The sequence below is a fragment of the Thalia democratica genome, chromosome 2 (genome assembly GCF_965202585.1).
Source record: "Thalia democratica chromosome 2, ktThaDemo2.hap1.1, whole genome shotgun sequence".
Taxonomy (NCBI): domain Eukaryota; kingdom Metazoa; phylum Chordata; class Thaliacea; order Salpida; family Salpidae; genus Thalia; species Thalia democratica.
The window spans coordinates 43470887-43494843 of NC_139166.1; the positions used below are offsets into that span (position 1 = coordinate 43470887).

General features: G+C 26.1%; 1 protein-coding gene across 1 annotated transcript in view; it reads right to left on the reverse strand.

Moving 5' to 3' along the window:
- Nucleotides 1-23957, reverse strand: part of LOC145830100 (acyl-CoA dehydrogenase family member 10-like) — a 31018-nt gene that overhangs the window by 3625 nt on the left and 3436 nt on the right. The window contains exons 6-19 of the mRNA XM_082937990.1: nt 23703-23875; nt 18003-18126; nt 16953-17079; nt 12632-12785; nt 12257-12399; nt 11748-11921; nt 10647-10817; nt 5837-6018; nt 1872-2012; nt 1664-1801; nt 1108-1255; nt 641-831; nt 396-479; nt 184-327 (exon numbers count right to left, since the gene is read on the reverse strand). Of these exons, the coding sequence (XP_082794116.1) occupies nt 184-327; nt 396-479; nt 641-831; nt 1108-1255; nt 1664-1801; nt 1872-2012; nt 5837-6018; nt 10647-10817; nt 11748-11921; nt 12257-12399; nt 12632-12785; nt 16953-17079; nt 18003-18126; nt 23703-23875 (2094 nt within the window). The remainder of the gene's footprint in view (nt 1-183; nt 328-395; nt 480-640; nt 832-1107; nt 1256-1663; nt 1802-1871; nt 2013-5836; nt 6019-10646; nt 10818-11747; nt 11922-12256; nt 12400-12631; nt 12786-16952; nt 17080-18002; nt 18127-23702; nt 23876-23957) is intronic.

The following is a 23957-nucleotide window of genomic DNA, read 5'->3' on the forward strand; positions in this document are numbered from 1 at the left end:
TATTAAATTGATATAAACTTTCTAATTCTTCATTGAAACCAGGATGACAACCTACAATTCCTGTCATTCTAAATGTCACCATAAATTAAGTACTCAATAAACTAAACTAAAAATCATAAAAAAGGCACAAACTAATTTCATATTTTTTTAGTTTCGTAAGTTATGTATAATAAAGAGTCATACTTTATTTCCAACAGTGTCCATCATATGAGCAGTCATTACAGTCAACAAGCGAAGTTGATCGATTTCTATTCTTGAGCGAGCAATATCCTGCAACAGAGAGTCACGTTCCATCAACTTTTTACCAAAAGTCGTTCGTTCTTTGACCTTTAGTAGTAAAGATTATTTTTTGATTTAAAACCTTATTTTGAAGTGTTTATTTATATTCAACTGACTCTTTTTTTCATGAGTTCCAAAGATCTTTCTGCTGAGCCTATCATTCTCATGCAATGATGGATTCTACCCGGTCCCAACCTAGCCTGGATTGTAACAGCTATTTAAAAAATATATAGACAACTTTAAAAATAAAAAAATTACTAATTTCATATGAATCCAAACAATAATTTGTATAAATGCTTTCTCTGTTAGAAATTTTAAATAGTTAATTTTGTTTTAACTCCTTAAATATTGCAAAACAAACTTGAGCAATTTTAAATCCCGCTCCTTCTTCGAGGATAATATTATCTTTCGGCACAACAACATTTTCGAACAATATCTCCGCATGACCCGCAGGTGCATCGTCTATTCCATAAACAGTTAGATGGCGCAATATTGAAATTCCAGGTGTATCCATGGGAACTAACACCATAGACTGTTGTTGGTAAGACGGCCCTTTATAAATTTGATATTAAAAGTTTACACTATTTTTAACTTTTTTTTATTCATCTTTATTTTGTTTTACTTTCACTGTTACTCTTAACCCTTGGTCGGTAATTTTTTACTAAAAAAGTTAATGACTTGAACTTATCAAACTTATAAAAAAGCTTAATTTTACAAACACTCATAGCAAGAATTTTTTTCAATTCCAAACATTCAGCAACAAACAAAAAAAAGTACACTACATTATAAGTACTTACTAATAAAACTGTTATTAGTTTGAATATTTACCGTTTGGGTTAGATTTTCCCATGAACACAGCAACTTTGCAATGCGGATGACAAGCGCCCGAGGTCCACCACTTTCTTCCATTCAGCACAACTTTGTCACCTTGTATTTCAATTGATGATTCAATGTTGCGAGCGTCAGACGATGCTACCTAGTTTTGAAATTAAATTAAAATGCTTACCAGATTAACTAAATTATCTAAAAAGTTTATTTGTTAAACTAAATATATATATAACAAGAATACTATTAGCTTTTTAACGATCAATATCTCTACACATACTTTCAATTTTGCATCTTTAAGATTTAAATACTTATCTATCCTACAAAAAGTTAATTATGATACTATATTCTACAATTCAATTGGTAAACATATAAGTGTATAAAATTAAATCATAAACCGATTACTCTAATCCTAATGAATATTACTTTACCTTTAAATATTAAAAAAGTACAAATAAATCAAAACACTCACAAAAATTAAACAACAGTTTAAAACATATTATTTATTAGAAAATATTTTGATATATTTTAGTTGTTTTCCAACTAATAATAAATCTACCTGAGGTTCAGTCATAGCAAAACAACTTCTAATTTTTCCGTCTAGTAAAGGAATAAGCCAATCAGATTTTTGTTTTTCAGTTCCGAACATTGCAAGGACTTCCATATTTCCTGTGTCAGGCGCGGAACAATTGAAAATCTACAAATAGAATTATTAGGCTTTGATGATTAAGTTGCTAAAAAATATTTTACATTACTGTCTTAACTACCTCTGGTGCATAGACACACCTGCCCATAACTTCGCATAAAAACGCATACTCTACATTGGTAAAACCAGCGCCATACTTACTGCTTTGATCAGTTTCAAGCGGAAGAAATAAGTTCCACAAACCTTCGCTTTTAGCTTTTTTCTGAAAGTGTCAAAAAATTTTCATACTATAAGTAAGTGACAAACATATTATTAAAGTTTTACATTGTTTTAGCTTAAAAGAAACGGTAAAAATAATTTTAAATTATAATGACGTTACTTGTTTATGAAATCCATCCATTCAAAAATAAAATTTATTTGGTAAAACTTTCTGCAGGTATATTAGCTTTTATACTTTTTATCGTATTATATTATACCTAGTCAATTTTTTTACGATTTAGGGTGTTTTAATATTTTTTTGTTTTCATTTATTGTTTACACAGTTGAAAAAAAAAACTTAACATATATTTAAAGTTTGTAACTTATTAGTTTGTATGTAAAAAAGGACTATTATTCTCTATTTTGTTTGTAAAACATACAGTAAGTAAAACATACAGTATATTTAAAGTTGCGTAGTAAGAAAAAAACTCAATTGTAACCGGATCAGTTTTAAAACTCCAAGTTTTAGTTTTCGTTTAATTATCACAATTCTAAACAACTTCTTTTTTGGAACGAACATATTTCATGACATATAAATGGGAACGGGTCAAAATTGAACGATTACAAATTTGCAAGAGGGGACTAAACTGAATAAAGACAAAATTGCACGAAGGGTCAATTTTGCACGAAGATACTTTTGCACAAAGACAAATTTGCAACAAGACAATTTTGCACCAAGGGTCAATTTTGCATGAGTTACAGTTTTGCACGAGAGTAAAAAAAAACAGAAAAAAAAAAAATAAAAAACAAATACAGAAAAAAAATAAAAAGATAGATTAATAAAAAAGAAAAAGAAAATAATATATACTGACCAAGGGTAAGGTTTAACAGTGACATTAAAAAAAAAAAAAAAACAAATAAAAAATTAAAAAAAAAAAAACAAGAAAAACTAATAAATAAAAACAAATTAATTAAAAAGAAAAAAAAAGCTACCGAACGAGGGTAAGGGGTAACAGTGATAGTAAAAAAAAAAGCAAAAAATTAATTAATAAAAAAAAAGTTGCCGACCGAGGGTAAGGGTTAGGGGTAACAGTGGTAGTAAAAAAAAAAAAAAAACATAAATATAAATCAAAATAAATAAAAAATTCAACCCGTGCAAAAATGCTTCCGTACAAAATTGTCTACTCGTGCAGAATTGTCTTCGTGCAATTTAATCCCCTCGTGCAATTTTGTCCTCTCGTGTAAATTTGACACCTACCCCATATAAAGATGTATTCAAGTTATACTACATTTTAGCGCGTATAAATTTTGTTTGATTATGGTCTGTGTAAATGTTCACTCACAATTCCATTCTGCAATTATTTTAGTTCGTATAAATTAAACAGATGTCAAAACAAAATAGGAAACTACTAAAATTTCATCATTAAACACGTGAGATGACTATTCGCAAACATGCACGCGCAGAGCCATCGCACACCGAAATATCCTTTCACTCTTCCCACTTAAGTTTAAAAAAAAATCCCGCTTTTATTTAGACATCCATAAGATAATATTTTGAACAAAAATTACAATTGTCTTAACAAACTATTAAGCACAGTTAAATTTGAAGCAATTAATAAAAAAAAAAAGAGTAAATCATATAGTCTTAATACTTTCTTTTATATTTGAGTTAATAAAATATTTATGTGAACATAGTTTTATACACTTTAATTTTACAGTACTTTTAATAGTACAGCGACATTAAGGTAAATGTAGATAAAATTATATGTAAATTTTTATCTAATCTCACTTTAGTATTTCATAATTTTTGTATATGAAATTTTCAACTATAAAACATAGCATAAAAATTACCTATATTGATAAAGTATATATATATATATATATATAACTTTACTTCAAAAAAATTAACAAATCCTTTATTTTAAAACAATCATTGTTGCTAAAAGTATTTTCGAAACCGTCGTCAGCAAGCAAGTAAAATAATAACTGTAAGAAGAGATATTTTAATCCAGTAAAGTTATTAAACATGGTATGACGTAAATATAAAGTTGAAAAGAAAGCTTTTAGTTTGAATATTGTTTTCTATCTAAAGACACCAAAGTTAGCAAAAAGTATTTCTATAATTACTTCATGATATTTTTAATAACTTGACTGCATGAGAATTTTTGTTTTTACAGTTATATTTTACTTGCTAGCAGACAACAACTTTAAAAGTACTCCAAGCAAAAAGAATGAGTTTAAAGTAAAAAATTTGTTGGATTTTTTGAAGTATAACTTTTTATATATTAATGATAAACACAAATATAAACAAATAACGGTTGACATACCAGGAGAACGATTTAAGAAACTTAAATATTATGATATTATTAATATAATGTTAAGAAAGTAACTTTTTAACAACATTTTAAACAAATTAAAACTACTCTTACTACAGATTATTGACAATAATTAATATTTTGTTTACAGGGCAACTTATAAATATATTTGGTTTAAATATAGTATTTTCTGATTTGTATCTTCGTGATTAACTGTTAAAAATGTATATATTTAGACGAGTAGCTGTCAAAATTGCACGAGCGTACAAAATTGCACGAATGCACAAAATTGTACGAAGATACTTTTGCACGAATACACTTTTGCACGAGGGGATAAAATTGCACGAAGGGTCACTTTTGCAAAAAGACACTTTTGCACAAGCAGACAATTTTGCACGGGTTGAATTTTTTTAATTTTTTTTTTATTATTTATTTTTTATTTTTTTACTATCACTGTTACCCCTAACCCTTACCTTCGGTCTGTAGCTTTTTTTAAAATTTTTATTAGTTATTTTTAATATCACTGTTATCCCTTACCTTTATCCTCGGTCAGTAACTTTTTTTTCTTTTTCTTTTTTTCTTTTTTTTTTTCTGAATTTTTTACTCTCGTGCAAAAATGTAACTTGTGCAAATTGTCGTTGTGCAATTTCCTTCGTGCAATGTTGTGCCCTCAGGCAAATTTGTCTTCGTGCAAAAGTATCTTCGTACAATTTTGTGCACTCGTCTAATTTTGTTCTCGTGCAATTTAGTAAGCTCGTGCACTTTTTCTTCGTGCAACTTTGACTCTTTCCCATTTAGACAGAACCCATAAAAATATTACTCAAGAAAAAATTTAAAGTTATACTTTTGCTTTATCTTTGAAAAATGATTAGTTCTTTTTTACAGTTTTTTAGAATTAAAAGTAAAAAAATATTTTTGGTCCGCACAAGTAAAGCAATAATTCTAATTAAAATTAACAATAAATAAAATACTTTTATTTAGCTAACACTTTTTAATAATCAATCAGTTAGCAACTAATTTGAAGGAACCTAAAACAGCTTACGCCTTATATAGGTTTTTAACCTGAGTTAAAACGACTGTTTTATCTTAAATTTTCATTTTCTAAATATATTAGAAAATACTTAACGCTTGCATACAACTGTTTATGCTTTCGTACAAAGTTCAATTATAAAAAAGCTACCTAATATAGTACGATTACCTTTTGAAAACAATGAAGAAAATGTATGCAGTATTTGGTTTAGCTAATTTTTTAATTAAAAATAAATATCTAACGAATTTAATCCTTTGCTCAAGTGTAACGAAATACTTAGCCAAAGGACAATTGTCAAGACAAGAACTAAAAGTTTAAGTAAACAAAATTAATGTACGATATAAAAGTTATTATAATTTTTTTTTTACTGTTGCTTTATTCGTAGTTTTCACTAGGACCATGTAAGCTAAAGTAAGCAACCTCAAACTTTTAAAACAGTAGCATCAAAGGGAATGCAGGACTATTTTTTACATCGTAATGCGAAAAAAAAAAAAAAAATTTCACTTTAATTTCTTACGAAAATAGTGGGAGTATAAATAAAACCTTTAAATCTTCAACAACCGGATGAGGATTCCACCTATTTTCACCTGTATAGTGTTCGTTCCATGCTCTTTCGCGAGGATATATCTCTTCTTCCATAAATTTCAACAATTTTTCGTACAAATGTTGGACTTCTGGTCTCAATGCAGTGTGATTGAATGGAATTACTGAAGCTTTTGTACTCCCTGAAAAAAAATTCACATTGTTTACCAATGTGTTTTCAGAGACAATAAAACTGACGATTTTTTCATACAAAGGCGGTTTATGTAACTTTCACCTTTTTTGTTATGCCTTGACTTAAATTAAAAAACTTTATTAAAGTTTATAAAAAGCATATATTGTAAAAGCTGCATTTAAAATTTGCTTTTTATCTTTTAAAACTTGTTTTTGATGTGTTTGTAGTTCGAATTAAGCGTAAATTATAAACTATTTACAATAATATAAAATTAATTTAAATGTCTGGGCCTAATGATTGTTTATGTCTTACGACAAATGAAGCTTTTTGTAGACCTGCGACAGTTTCTTTATTATTGTTTTTTCATAAAAAACTACGATTCTTTGTTAAAAATTTTCCATCAAATAGCTTTTTGTAAATAAGATTGTTGAAAATTTTAAGTATATTTTTATTTAAATTTTCAATTTTAACTCAAAAACTAGAAATAACACTATTTTTTATTTACTTTGATATTTATAAGTTTCTAATTTTTTTGACTCTTTAAGAAAAAATTTAATCAAGAGAAAACTTAAATGTAATCAAAAAAAAATTTAACACCATAGGGAAAGATTATAAACTTTTGTTGAAGTTCTATATATATATATATATATATATATATATATATATAAACACATTAGTTTATTTTTATTTGACTGAAATAAAAGCTGACAAATGAGAACTATGAACTTTAAGTTTGGAAATTATTTTGAACTTTTTTTTCTGATATTAAACCATACAACCATTTGTTTCGAGTTTTTAACCAAATTACATAAACACATATTACAGTTAATTAATAGTTAAGTTTTGAAACAGCTTTCTTTGGATTTTAAAAGATGTATCAATATACAAAGAATCTTATACTTAAAAAAGTGATGTTTTCAAACAACCAAAAAATTAATGTCAATTACTTAGAGTTTCCTATAACAAAATGAACTAAGAAAACATCTCAATTTATTTTATTACTTTTTGGAATGAGTTTAACCACGGATACTACCACTGGAGCATAATAACAAAAAACTGGTCTAAATCAGAATGGGTTTTCTTGAAGTTGAAAACTGTTGCAACATTTTGGTGGTTTTTACTTTTCCCATTGACTTTTATATTATTATATTATTTTTTTTAATCACTAATAGCATGACTGCAAATATGTTTTTGTATTTTTCATATCTACAAAAATCTACAAAACATACTTTTGTTGAAGCTTAAAATTTTTTAAAACCAATTTTGAATTTTTGATAAAGTGTACATGCAAAACTGAGAATAAGATGTTTATTTCTAATCTTTATCCAACAGTATTCTTTTTTAGTAAAGTGGTTGTAAAGAACTATAAATAATTATTATATGTATACATATATTTAAATGAAATTTTAAAAATAAATTTAATATCAGACTAAGCTCACTTAAAACGGCTTGAAAAATAAGTTTATTTTAAAAAGTAAAACTTAAAAAAACGTACATACATTTTCTACAAAACCATATTTAGCCACTTGTATTAAAATTTTTATTCGGTACATACTGTAATGGAAATCGCGAACTGTCCCTGGTTTGTAAAGCAGTGTTTATATATTATTTAATTCAAAGCTTATGTAAGCTTTATTTAAAATTCAAACGTCAAACTTAGTCATGACGTTTCGGTTGCTATCCAAATTTTATTATCAAAGCAGGTCGTGTACGTAGATACGGACACAGCAGTATTTATTCACTAGATTTGCTTTCCTTAGAGTACGGAGTTGGAGCATCAGTTAAACAAATTTACTTTACCAATGATTTCTTCAAATTTTAAAAGGAAATTCCAAATATAATTGACGAACGTTCAATAAAAATATCGAGTTTTAACTGAAATTTCTTAAAAAAAAAAGATTATGGATCAATAATGAAAAAATGCAGATGCAATGATAAATTTAAATAAAAAACCTTTAAGAAAAATCTTTACCGAATAATAAACATAAAAGTAATACATTTTTTTTTATCCCACATTCAGTAATTCAGTTTAAACAAATATAGGTAAAAAGTTTTTCTAATTTAGTGAAAAACTATACTAATAAAAATGATCCATTATTTTTTCTAAATAAGAATAACATGCGAATTAGCCATTCATGTACGGTAAGTTAGGAGAAAATGATTAAAGCATATACCAAGACTTTTTTTGTATATACTCAAACTCAGTTTAATTGCGCTGGTAACCGCAAATATAATAGAAAAGTAAAAGAGGGCAATTGTCTTTTGGAAAAATAATTTACAAGGCAATAACTAACTCTGACCTTGATAAGAAGTATCATATCAACTTATCCTCAACTCAGATTAGGTTCAGATATGCTAACCATAAAAAATATTTTAAAGGCGACGTTATGAAAACAAAACTGAGCTTTTAAGTATCTTTACATTGCAACTTATAGTTCAAAAAAACTGACTACAAATAGCTTGAGAGTTGTTAAAGCTATAGCCGATGGTAACGATCCAGTGTGCAGGCTGTGCTTAAAAGAAGCTACCGCCGTTATGTATGCTTACATGAAAAAGAATGAATAAGCAAGAGAAACAAGTAAATTTATTTTTTCTTAATTGTTTAACACAGAGAAACGTACGTCAGTTAAATAAAGAAAAATACTGTACAAATTGTTGTTATTAAAGTTTAATAAGTTTTAAAACTTTAGATTCACTTATCGAAATTTTATAGCGTTTTTAGCGAAGTTTTAATATTTCTATATAAAAATTCTGCACTAAATTCAAAATTAAGTCACAATTTTTTTTTTAGTTTTGTCTAATTTACACAAATCGAATGTAAGTTTTAACTTAAATAACTGAAGATTGCTTTGCATGAAATGTATGTACAATTTTCAAATCACATTTTGAAATAGATTTTGTTTTATATATATAAAGTATATGTATATATGTTTATATAAAATAATAACTTAAATTATAATATTGTAACTACAAATAACACTAACTCAGAAATCCAATATAAATTTAAATGTTATATTAAATCAGAACTAGTTGCAACGTTTTAATTAATAATTTAAATCATAAATTAACAAAAAATAGTAGAGAACATGGTAACCAATAGTTCAAAATTAAAGACACTTACCGTCACTTATACGTGTAAACAAGATAAAAGACGCTTACATAAGGTAAAGTCTTTCAAAGGTATGTGGTACAAGTAAGAACCCATTAAAGAAAAATATAAATACAAACTGCACAAATCTCATTTGTTTAAAATTTTTGAGTATTTTTAAGCAAGCTATAAAAATAACCAAACCTAAAAAAAAAATTTTTAATAGATAGATTAGTTATATTTAAATCTAAAATCAAAATTGTAATGCAATATTACTTTTATTTTTACTATTTACACATATTTTTTATTAATTTTATTAATTAATTTTACAAAAATAATGCATTCAATAAAAATAAACAACCTTATTGAACCAACCTTTGTTTATTATCACGCAAAAAAATATCTTTTCTAAAACTTATTTCTTATACCTCATTCGAAATAAACCAAATAGGAAAAAATAAACCTAATTTATAATTCAAATTTAAAAAATCATATCAAATCGTATAGAGATGTAAAACAAAAAGAAAAAGTGCATTATAATATATATTCAAAGTTTTTGTTAAAAAATCTAAAATACAAAAAAAAAATATTAAGAATATAAATAATTTTTGCTAAATCACATAATTTTTTATTCAAAATAAGTTGTTTTACTCTCACTGTTAAAAAATTGTAAACAAAAATAAACTTATTGTACTGTTACTCAAACCATTTTTAAAACTTAGAGACATTAACAAAAATAAAAAAAGTAATTATCTATAAAAAATCAAAAATTATTTAATTTGAGAGGGGTTCAAAAAAAAAACAAGAAACAAGTTTTACAAATAATAAACAGTAGTAGTCTAAAATAATAAAGACTATCTTTAATAACTTTTTACTTTAAAATCAATATAGTACAAATTTTCTGTAAATAATCCTTTTGTCATTCACTATTAACTGATACTAAAGTAAACTTAAAAGAAAATGATTTAATAATAATTAATTTTGTTAGAAAACTATCGCTTTTTTTAAATTAAACAAATTTGGCTAGGTTTAAATTATTTAGTCGTGCAAACTTATATGAACAAATTATAGATCAGCGGTTCTTAACATTTTTTTAATGTTTTACCCCTTTTAAGAACGTTATTACTAAATTTACCCCCAATATACAAAAATTCGTTTAATTTTGAGGATAAAAAAACTAGTTATTTTGAACTTTATGCTTATTAAATATTATAAAAAAATTAAAAAATTTATTTAAGGTTAAAAACTACAGTTAGATATAATCTATAAATCAAAAAGACAATAAATAAATATTAATTTAATTAACTTGTACTACAGAAAATTTATCCCCTAAAACAAAGGAATTTACCCCCAAGGGTAAATTTACCCTAGGTTAAGAATCGCTGCTAAGAATTAAAAATACTAAAAGAAAATTTTATAAATTAACACTAAAATATTATATTTAAATTATCTAAAAAATAAAACGAAATCAACTAACAACAATTATCATTAAAAGTTCTTGAGAAAAATTAGGTTAGTGAGTTAATTTTGATTGTTTTTTCTGAACGAACCTCTTTGAAAAGAGGAGTATTTTCTAACACTAGTAAAATTGTGCGATGAACTATTAGGCAGTTTGTTAAAAAGTTTGAATCCTTCTTTAGTTGCGAAACTCCATCCTAGCTCGGCCATTTCTTCAGTTATTTTTCTTGCTACTTTTACTGCTTTTGCAGAGCTAGCTTGACCTAGATTAATATAGTTTGTATCATTTAGACTCTAGCTCTTAATAGTCAGTAGATAAATACATAAATCTTAACTCGTAACAACTAACTTTTCTTGGACAGCTATTTTATAATAAAAGTCTGTAAGTTAAAAAAATAATTAACAGCGTTTAACACAGGTCAATTTTAGATAACAATAACTTTATTTGGGTGCACGATCATTCTAAATCTGACAACAAAATTTCCAACATTTAGAATTATTATACTTGTGAGTTAATTCGGATTACCTCTTTTAACAATACTTTTTTTAATTATTCACCACCTTAACCTTCCTAGTTTGTTCTTCTGGGACTTTTTTTTAAATATCAAACTTAAATCATTCTTAAGATATGTCTAAAAGATATTTCAAACCGTACAAAAATAGTTTTAATTATGATTTTTTATTTTAATAACTTTTTTTCATCATCAAATTGATACTAATTAAGCTTTCGAAACACTTACTTTTTAATTTAAAAGTGGTTTGTGAGTTACGGTACCATTAATTTTTTATATGAATTTGAACCGTACAAATTTTAGTTGTCATGCAACCCCTTTATTCTTGCTAATACAAAATAAAATAAGAACTTTATTTAATTTTGAAACTTCTTTAAATTCAATTTATAGTTTTGTATATCAGTTGACCTAATAAAATACTTTTTAGTGGTTTATAATGTTTAAACTTCATGATGTTTAAATAATATATAGTAACACTTTTTCAAATCAACCTTATTTATCAAAATTATTATATTTTATTAATTAGTTATTATTTAAATAAAAAACAATTTAAATGTTTACTGTTTTAAAAAAATTACTTAAATAACAAAAACATTGCGATAGGCACTTTGATGAACCAAACGTATCTAATTTCAACCATTCCTCTTTTAAATTTATAAGTGAATTAGTTTAAACACTAACCTTGCAAAGATCTTTTATAAACTCCTTGCATAATAGCAGCAACTTTAAAAAATGTAAACGCCATATAATAATCAAAATTTTCAATTTTTTCAACTTGCATATTATTGCAATACCTTGAAACTATCTCTTCTTTTGATGGAATTCCTAACTCATTTAAGTTCACTCCTTTTAAGCCTAAGTAAAACGTAAAAATTTTATTTTTTAAGTTATGTTTGTTTATCAAAATTAGCTTAAAATTTTGTAACATAAACAGCGACTAATGTAAAGTGTGAATACATAAATATGTTAATATGTTATAAACCACAAAGAAAGCTTTTTTAACGTCTGTAATTAAAAACATTTAAGAAACCAAATATTTTATTGTTAGTCAAAAACCTATGGTTATAATTCAACAACAGTTATAAATAATAACCCGGAAACAAAAACTACAATAAATTTGTAAAAATTATCGACCAAGTATCAAATTGTTTAATAAACAAAACACCATATGCATTAGCCCTTAAACCAACCAGGTAGTATGGGGAAGTTTTGCGGAATAAAATGAGCCAAACAGCAGTATGCCAGATCAGTTAGGGGATCACCCAATGTTGAAAGCTCCCAATCAATAACTGATAAAACTTCACCGATGGGCGAAAATATTAAGTTGTCTAGCCTTAAATATATATAAACATGGATTATAATAAAGTATACTTAGAATTATCAATACTTTATGTATTCCTGTTTTATCTTTTAGTTTAACCTTTAAGTTTTCAATGTTTTTATTAGAATTTTAAGGTTTAAGCATGTTCACATATAAATGGTATTTTTAAGAAAAAACTGTTTACACAACTTAAAAAACTTACTTAAACTATAAATACAACTATAAATGGTCTAGAAAAATCAACCTGTAGTCACCATGAACAACCGTCTGCTTAGCGTCAATTTTTCCAATATATTTTGGCAACCAATCTATTAGCAAGTTCATGTGTTTTATTTCTTGTGTTTCACTTGATTTGTACTGACGCGTCCACGTTTTAACTTGCCTTGAAATAAAATTACCTAGAAAACAGCTGTATCAAAAATTTGTCTTACTGGTATTAACTTTCAATTATTAATAAAAAAATTACACTACACAATTAGAAGAGGTAGGTGTCAAATATGCACGAAAAGACACTTTTGCACGAAGAGTAAGTTTTGTATGAAGACACTTTTGTACGAAAGATCACTTTTGCATCAAGGTTTATTTTTACACGTAGACATTTTGCACGAGGGATTACTTTTACGTGAATACTTTTTTGCATGAATGGTCACTTTTGCACAGGTGTAAACTCTTTTTATTCTATTTATTTTATTATTATTTTTTAATTTTTCATTTGTATTTTTACTATCACTGTAACCCTTAACCCTAACCCTCGGTCGGTAACTTTTTCTTCTTCTTTTTTTTAGAATTTTTGTTTAACTTAATTTTTATTCATTTCATTTTTTCTTGTTATTTTTTTTATAAATTCTATTTGATTTTTTTTCTTTTTTATTTTTACTATCACTATTACCCCTAATCCTTACCCTCGGTGGGTAACTTTTTCTTCTTTTTTTTAATTTATACATTTTATTTTACTCTCGCTACAAAATTACCTTTCGTGCAACAGTGTCTTCGTAGAAGTGTCTTGATGCAAAATTGTCATTCGTGCAAATTTACTGTAACGCTAAAATATTCTATTCTTATAAGAAAAAAGCTTATATATAGTTTAATTAAAATGTCTGAAGCAGATATAAGAAGTGTAAAGTGCCACAAAAGAAAGCCTGATACAACTTAGAAGAAAAAATTATATTAAATATGAATTACTGAAAAAAGAAATCAGTAATTTTAAAAATGAGTATAAGAAGAAAATCAAAGAACTAGAAATTAGCATTCAAAAAAGGCAGAAAACCCATATGGAGGTTTATAGGAAACAAACAGCAGAGAATTCTCTTGAACAGAAAATTAATTTGCTACACAAGTAAGAGTCTTATGAAAAAAAAAAAAAATTACCAGCAAATTTGAGAATTTTGAAATGAAACACTCAGTAAATGCAGAAAGATCAAATAACTCAATTACAAAACAACCCGACATCGTTAATCGATAGTAAATTGACATTAGTAACAGAAAAAATAAATGCTGAAAGTGAAAGAAAACTAAAAGAAAAAAAGCTTTAAATGTCATAAATTTTAATGTTCTGAAAATTGTAACAGTCCATCAGGTTATTTAATTAAAAATGCTAAAAAATACCTCAATTTAATTCAAGATAGTTTAGGTTCCAACAAGTTGACTGAGACTGAAATAAATACTTTATACCGTGTGAGTAAATATAACAGCAATAAAACAAGACCAACTATTCTGAAACTAAGAACTCAATCTAGTAGAAAAAGATTACTGAGTCTAAGAAATCTTAAAACATTCCACCATGTAAGAGAAATTAACATGTACATTAATGTTGACCGTATAAAATCAGATATGGAACATTATAGAATACTAGTAGTTGAACTGAAAGAAAAACAAGCCGAAGCTGAAAGCAGAAATTTTAACATTAGGTACATAATTAAACAAAACAGAATAGTTGAAAACACTGGACAGCCTTTTAGGTTCAACACCCAGGATCTCTAGGTCTAGTAAGTCAAGTTTCTTAAATTCTAACATACAGGTTTTTAACACTAAAGATTTAACAAACAGTTATAGAATAAATAAATTTAGTTTTTATTTTAGTGGTTGTACTAAACTAAACTCTAAAAAAATGTTTTATTTAAAGTTTCATATACAAATATAACATCTATTTTAAAAAATATAAGTTTTATTGAATGCTTAGGGTATAATATTATCCGTAATGATAGACTAAGCAGGGGGTAGGCGTAGCTAATATTTTTAAAAACTCTTTTATTTTAGTTATAATTAAAACTAACGTTTTTTCCGCTGATGGTTTTGAATTTATATGTTTTGATTTAATTCTTAATAAACTAAAGATAAGATTTTTTTGTGTCTACTTCCCTCCAAATTCTTCTAAATCTCTAAGAATTGTTTCAAATTTGATCAATCTAATCAGAAACTTAATTCCAAAAAAGTTTCCTTTTTACATTCTTAATGACTTCAACTTACCAAATATAGACTTAAATGTTCCAAGCACAACCTACAATGACTGTCACATAAGCTTTATCAAATTTTGTTCAGATAAAGTTTTTACACAACTTGTTGATTTACCTACACATAAGATGGTAACATTCTTGATATATTGCTTTGTAATTATATGGGTTTGGGTAGAGTTAAGTTTCATTCCATTGATTCGCTTTTAACCGATGCTAATGACCACAGCGTTGTTTCGTTTGGCATAAGTGTTGATAGGGGTACAAAGCCAACTTCTAGGTCGTTCTACCCAGATTTTTACAGAGCAAACTTTGACAACATAAACAAATTTTTGTCAGAAATAAATCGCTAAGTTAAATATAACAATTCAAAAAACTTACAAGAATTTTATAACGAATTTATAAACTCATTAAACTTTTAAATAAAACAATTTGTGCCTTTACCTAAACATCACAGAATTAAAAATACATCCTTTCAATCTAAAAACTGTTGAGAGAAAAACTAAAACTCTATAAATAATGTAAACCAGATAAGCAGATGACAGAGAAATACAAAAGGCTTCAAATGAATATCAAAAAGTTTTGTCCAGAACATAAATGCAAAAAATGTTAATGCTATGTAAAACCTAAGCTTAAGATAGCACCTGCTTTTTCTGTTTTGCATGACGAAAACAATTTACTAATAATATCTGATTTTGATAAAGTTTATTTTTTAATAAAATGATAAAAACAAAATTTGAACTTATTGATAAAGACTGTCTAGAAATTCAATTGTTTTTATAACCAATAATGAAATAATAAATTTGTCAATCATTTAAAAGATAAAATAACAAGTACACCAGATAATATTCCTTCGTTTTTTATTAAATGCACTATCTATTCTACAATTTTTCCTATATAACTAATCTTCAATTGTTCTCTGGCTACATATTATGTAATTAAAAAATGGAATATTTCATATGTAATACCAATACACAAAAAAGGTAGCAAATGCAACCACTTAAACTACAGACCAATTTCTTTGAAAAGTAACTTTTTCAAAATCTCTGAAGATATAACTTCTATAAAAAATACTTGATCAGTTTTTTTTAATAATCTCATTTCAACTAAACAACTTGGTTTTCTCCATAACCGAACATCCTGTTTTCAATTATTAGATTGCTTACACTCTTAGAAAACAGTATACTTAAGTTTTACCTATTTACTTTTTTTAAACTAATAAACGTTGAAACTACAATTAATACACAATCAATTTTTGAACTTTGTAGAACTAATTACTCACTGAGAGGAAATAGCAAAAATTTTACATGCAAACATCATTTCAATAATGAGGCTTGGCATAGTTCTTTTTTTGTCGGTCAGTTGAAATATGGAACAAACTTCCAAATGAATTATAGTTTCTTGCAAAAATGTTGAAGAATTTCAATTAAAGTTAAATAAGTTTGATTTAAACAAAATATTTGTTAGTAAAATGTACAAGTAACTTTATCAACCGTTGATTTAATTCTGAGATTTAGATTAGTCCATAGTTCAATTTTTAAAGCAGCGCCTTTCCTCTAATAATGATTAATGACGCGTTCTTTTTTCAATATGTTAAATCATTATTTATCTGGCCAGTCTATTGTTAATGTGCTTCGGGGTTTAAGTTTTTATTTTTGTTTTTAGTCAATGCATTTAAATATTTCATATTGATTGTTCTACACCAAAAAGTAAACAAGTATCACTTTGTGGTTAAAATTTTTGCTTTTTATGTTAACATATCAGTTTTATATAAAATATGTTTTTATTTTAAACAAAATGAACTTTTTGTGCTAATTTATTTTTGATTAATTTCGTTATGTGTCTTTTTGATTAAATGGTCTAGGTTTTAATGCCTAGGTCCATCTATATGGACAATAAACTTGCAATTATGTAAACTATGGGACAATTGGAAGTAGTTAAAGACAAAATAAATTTACAAGAAGTATCAAAAACTACAGACACTTACTCATTTTAATAAAATTTTACTTAATTACGCAAAAAATTTGTAAAAATTAACGAAGAAGAGAAAAAATTGTTAAACTTTTAAAAAACTTAACACACCAAACATTACTGCCAATTCTATTAACTATTAACCTTGTTTTCCATAGTCCAGCAACTTAGCTTTGTGAATATCAACCTTGTGAATTTGGCAAAGCTGATCAATCATTGCGTTATAAGTCTTACTTCTTGTTTCACGTGACATTCCAGGCAATGATGGATTCTAAACAATTTTCAAAATAAATAAGACATGATAATAAATAATAATTTATACAAAAAAATGTTTGAAACTTATTTTTAAAACAAAACCCTAAAAAAATTATTTTTGCTATTACTATTATTATTAGTAATTTAGTAGCATAAAGTCTATCATCACCAAGCTAAAAGGACTTAAAAATATATTTTAGTAAAAAGACAAAAAATCTTAAATATATGACATCAACCCATAGTTTATCAAAATTGGCGATATAGCTCCCATTAGGGCTATTTTGTCAGTGGGAATTAAATAATAAATGGGCAAAATATTAGGAGGTTTTTTTAAGTGAGCAATGTAATTACATCATTGTTATCAGAATTCTAAGCTATAAATTTCATAGTTTTAACGTACAATTTATAAAGCTCGTAAAAACTATAAAGAAAAACCTTATTTGCTTTTACGAACGGAGCTCATACATAATTAAAAAAATAACCCGTCTCAGCTGCATACCAAGGGCAATGATTATTTTTTAATTTGTGTAAATTAAACCAAACATTGAATTGAATGTTTTCTGAGCATTCATTTGAAATAATTTTAAAACTATTTTTGTTTAAAATATTTAAAGTATAGTTGTTTTGCTAAAAAAATTTTTAGTGAGTTTAATTATCTCTCATATACATTAAGGAACAGTGATAGAAGTTCTTATAATTATTCTAAATGAAATAATTATTTTTCATAAAATTCCTGCTGTTTAATATAGACTTATGTATCAAAATTAGTTATAAATATTTAAGTATCAAACTTAAAATGAAATTTATAAAAAAAACTTTAAAAGTATACTTTACCCAATAGGAGCTATTTTAATTTTTTAAGCTGAAGTTTGGCGATTATGTTTTGGAAACCATGTATCAATTTTTTTAATGTATGCTGAAAAACTTCAAAATACTAACTTTGTAAACATTTCCTTTAACTTGAGAGGCTAAATAAAATGGAGTTCCAATAACACTTACATCTTCACAAAAAGACAGTAGTTTTGGAGTTTTTACATCACATGCTCCCAATGCTTGCATAACTCTTAAAAAATTAATAAAATTCAATTTATCTATATACAATTAATATAGTTTCACACCAACATTGTTAACAAATACATTTTCACTATTATTCAAAATAAAAACTAATAAACATAAATGCTACTTGTACTGTCAATATTGCTTTAATATATAAGATGTAACAAATGTATATGTTTAAATTTCAAAACTAAATTCTAAAATTTAACAAAAGACCTAAGGTTAAATTTTAACAAATTATCAAAAATAGTACTTACTAGCTAAATAAGGAAAACATGAAAAGGTACTTAAAAAAGCTAGCAATATAATATATATTTTTCAATTGGTACTATTGTTGTTTCTATTTGAAGGAAAATTTCAAGCATAAATCTATTCTATTGAACGTAAGTCATTCTGAGCTATAGGTAAAGTTGAAAAAGAAGTTAATTAATTAAAGTTTAACTAATAATGGTACACACAATTTATACAGTGTCATTAGAAAAAAAGTCATAGCAATATAATTAGTAAACAAAAAAGTCAATTGCAAAATCTACGAGTTCTTTCAACAACATGTATCATAAAGCTTTAAATGTAAGGGAAAATGTAAACCTTTCACTACAGTAGCAAATAGATCAGATTCAAATAAAAAATTCAAAAATATTTCATATGAAAAACCTATGTAAAAAATAGTAATATTTTTACTAAAAAAATTAAACAAAAAAACTTGGTTAGCATGTAAATTTTAAACTTATTTTTCATATCATGTAACTTAACAAACAAAAATTTATTTAAAAAAGTTATAAATGAGTTGTCACAATTCACTCTAAAAAACATCGTATTTACCATACATACATACATACAGATACCCATACATAACCCTTACCCTCAGTGGTAACTTTTTTTCTTCCTTATTTCATTAGATTGTTTTTTTTGTAATTTTTTACTTTTTTTATTTTTACTATCACTGTTACCACTACCCTTACAGTGATAGTAAAAATATAAAAGTAAAAAATTACTTAATAATTATAATTATATTAATTTTTTGAAAGTCAATCCCTGCGTCCTCATCCAAGATTACTTTGAACAGATGGCTGTTAGACAAATCTGCTGCAAAGTCAACTACAAACTTTATGACGTCACGATTAGACTGAAACTCATTCATTATTTAGACCATAAAACATTAATTTACAGTGAACATTTCAACTTGACAATAAATGAATATCAGCAACATCGGTGTCACGAAGCTTTTGAAAAGCATCATAAAGTCTTACACGGAAACACTGCAAATAATCCGATAATTTCACACACTTATTTCGGACACGTTATTTTTTGCAAGTAAACTTTGGTGGTCTGTTTGCTTTTCTGTATAAAAAATAAGTCAAGAAAATATAGATCAAAGCAAATCCGAGCCATTCCGGTTCAACATCAACTTTGAAGAAAGCTATTAGTACAGAGGGAAATTACACAATGCTTATTCAAAAAGAATCTTCCTTCTGGAAACACAGAACATCAAAATTTTTCTTGACATCTTTTTTCACAACTTTACCAGAAAAGACAAACTTTTACAGTGGTATTTTTGCTCGGTAGGTAGCTTTTTTTTTTATTTATTATTTTTTTCATTTTTTTTTCGTGATTTTTTTTAAATTTTACTTTATATATTGTTTACTCTTGTGCAAAAATGACCCTTTGTTCAAAAAGGACGCCTTGCAAAAGTGTCCACTTGTGCTAAAGTGACGCTTGTGCAAAAGTGTTGCCGTGCAAAATTGCCCACTCATGCAAAAGTGACCCTGTATGCGCTTGCAAAAGTTACGCTCGTGCAAAAGTGTCCCCTTATGCAAAAGTGACCCGTTTGCCACTTAAACATAATAGCTACACCTGGATACAAGCAAAAATAACCATATAAGTGTATTTACATATTTTGTAGTTACTATTTTTGATGGTAAAAACTTTACTCAAGTTATCTATATTGTTTAGTTTTACATATTTACTTAACAATTGATTTTTTATAATTTTGTAGACACTGTTTTCATACTTAAAATTTTTAACTTTTTTGAATTTATAATTTATGGGAACGGGTCTAAATTGCACGAAGACAAATTTGCACGAGGTTACTAAATTGCACAAAGGGACTAAATTGCACGAGAACAAAATTGCACAAATGCACAAACCAAATTTGTACGAAGTCAAATTTTCACAAGGGCACAAAATTGCACAAAGACAATATTGCACCAAGGGTCAATTTTTCACGAGTTACATTATTGCACAAGAGTAAAAAAATACAAAAATAAATAAATTTAAAAATAATCAGAAAAAAAAAACATAATTTAATAAAAAAAAAAAATATATATAACTGACCAAGGGTAAGGGGTAACAGTGATAGTAAAAATAATAATAATAAAATAACTAATAAAGATTTAAAAAAAGCTACCGATTGAGAGTAAGGGTAAGGGGTAACAGTGATAGTAAAAAAACATTAAAAATAAAAAATATATATAAAATTAAATACAAAACAAAAACAAAAAATACCGACCGAGGGTAAGGGGTAAGAGTGATAATAATAAAGAAATTAAAAAAATAGAATTATAAAATTAATAAAAAAAAATTTTTTAATAATTTCTTTCATGTCCAAACCCGTCAAAAATTGTCTGCTAGTGCAAAAGTTTCTTTTTGCAAAAGTATTTTTATGCAATTTTGTGCTCTTGTGCACTTTTGTCCCCTCGTGCAATTTTGTACGCTTGTGCAATTTAGACATTTACCTAAAATTTATAGCTTTTCTTGACTTAAGTGAGAAATACTAATAAAACAAACCCTTTTTTAAAGTTTTATTAGTAAATCAAAGCTGCTTAGTTGCTGAAATTCATTTTGGAGTTTTCTTTCCAATAAAGTTAAAGTAAGATTTTGGACTCACTATAGAATTAAGCTACATATAAGAACTGATGGTCCCCTTTTTCATGTCTGAGAGCAAAGAAAAGATGAAAAACTTAACAATACAATTAGTTTTCTTTGCTTAAGGTGCTGAACTTGTAGCTCTCTGCCAAAGATATTCAGACGCAACTAGTTTTTGTTAGCATACTCGAATTTCAACTTCACAGTTAGCTTTTAAAAAGTAAAGTAACAGACATTCTATCAAAATTCTACATTGGTGGCAAGGACATTAAAAATATACAATATACCACACCAGGGACGTAGCTAGCTCAAAAAAGTTACGAATCTGCAAAAATTTAAACATCTGAAATAACTCGTGCTAACGTCCTAGCGGGAACACAGCAATTTAAACTACCTCTAATGTTATTGAATTTAATCTAAAAAATGCAGTTATTTTAATACATCAACAATGGAATGTTTAAGTACGAGTGATAACTGTATACAAGGCAATTTAATTTGCTCCACACCCCCTATGACTCTTTATGTCTTGCCACTTGTGTAAACCCAGAAAACATTCATTAAACGGTAGGAACTTTTATGGGTAGTTTTAAATATTGGGTAGTTTCAATTGCAGCAAATTTGCAAAAAAAAAGTACCCAATATTTTGATGATGTCATTTACTTTACTTTTGGTAGTTTTGAAGCTTAAACTTAGTAAACAAAAGAAAATCGCTGTCTAGGCCTATGACAAATTCTCTTTTAATTTTTTTTTAAATATGAAAATAATTATATCTGAAATAAAACAATAGGATAATACTAAACACTTCCTTATGTTAACAAAATTATAGAAATGTTTTTTTGTGTAAGTTACAATTTTAAATTCAAACACAACTTATACAAATGATTTTTTAAATTTTTCTTTAAAGTTTATTGATAAATTTAAGTCATAAGTTTTTTTAAACTAATTATACATGGGTTATGTACTTCAATAAAAGCTACCTTTTTATAGTTTGAAATAAAATTAACAGGGTGGCCATCAAACCTAGATGCTTATGGAAATCTTGGAATTTTATATAAAATCCTAGAATGACTTGAAATTCTGATCACTTATTTTGTCTAGAAAAGTAAATAAGACTTGCATTTAAAAAAAATATATTAAATTTAGAAAAATTAAAAGAAGTTTCAATAAAACTTTAGGAGCCACCTTGGGTACAGGAGGGTGTAGAAGTAGATCACTTTTATTACAAATTGATGTCACTTTATAAATTTTAATCTAAACTACAAGTATCTTTATACAGATTTTTTATACTCAAACAAATTTTTGATATGTAACATTAAAATAGGAGAGTACAGTAGATTTTAATTGTCATCCTTTAACATTTTTTTTTGTTTTTATTAATAAATATTGAAAGGAATACTTCCTTAAAATTTGAGCAGGGTTGCCAAAACACCTGGAATCCAGGAACTTGACAGTTTAAAAAAAAACTGGAAAAACCTTGAATTTGTGAAAATAACAAATTTGAAAAAATCTGGTATTTAAAACAAAAATCACCAAAAAATCTGTAATTTTTAAACTACTTCTACATGTAAAATAATTAAATTTTGATAAAATATGATAACTTTAAGTCATCAATAAACTAAAAAAGAAAAAATTTATAAGTCAATAGCTTAATTTGTGGTTGAATTTGAAATTGTAACTTACACAAAAAGTATCAAGGTTGAAAATTATTTTCCTTAATTTTGTTAACATAGTGATTAATTCAGATACAACTATTTTCATATTTAGAAAAATAAACAAAGTAAATTTATCATAGGCCTAGACAGAAATTTTGTTTACAAAGTTTAACCTTAAAATCTACCCAATGTAAAGTTAATGCAAAATATTGAGTACTTTTTTTTTTGCAAAATTGCAGCAATTAAAAGTATCCAATACTTAAAGCTACCCATAAAAAGTCCTACCCTTTATTATAAATAAGTATAAAAATCACAATTTAACTCAAAAACACTTATACTGTTTTGAAAATCAAACATTTAACGTAGTCAATAGTAACAACAAGTTATGCAAATTTTTGTAACATAAAATTGTATGATTTTGACTTTTGAAGCTACAGCTTCCATTAGAATCTCAATTTTGCATTGTAGCTTTTTGACAAAATTAAGCTTTAACGCCCTAAATGTTACAATTTGGATGTATTTAATTCGTTTAATTTTTATGACACTAAAAGTGCTAAAGAGTATATATATGTCAAAATTATCTTTCAGGAGCGGATAACTAAGTATAAATGAATACTAAAAGCTAAAAAAGCAGAATCTTTTCAAGCTAAAATAAAAGCAAAAGTTTTTTCGCACATAAGTATACGTTTCTGTAGATTTCAGAAACGTACCAAGCTACGTCCCTGTACCACACACTTAGCAATCATCTACCTATGAAAGACTAAAAAAGAGAGAGAAAAGCAACACTTTAAGAAACATAAGAGGAAAAGAGTTCAGGATTAATTATATTCTACTTAAGTAATTTAATCTATCATTTTTTTGCATCACTGTGTTTGTCATAGTTATTGGTGTTGTATATTTTATACATGATTAAGTTTTGAGCACAAAACGTAGCCAATTTTGGCTGATAGCTGTCTTACTATTATTTATTATTTTTATGATTGACACTAAAATTTGTATGTTAAGACAATTATTTTCAGTTTTATACTGTCATAACTAAGGTTTCAAAATTTAACCAAGATTATACCTGTATTCACGTTCAATAGCATGGGCAGATGGTAATAATTTTCCTGGAGGTTTTTTACGTAGAACAATATTTTCATGTGCAGGTCCAGCATCAATCAAATAAGTCGGGTTTGATTGCCCATGAGCAAATTGAAATATTTCAGGTTCATGCCAAAGCTCCATTTTAAGCTCAGACTGTACAACAAAATATTTAATAATAAAAAGTAAAAATATGTGCTTAGAAAAAGTTGTTAAGTTATACCAAATAAAATAAATT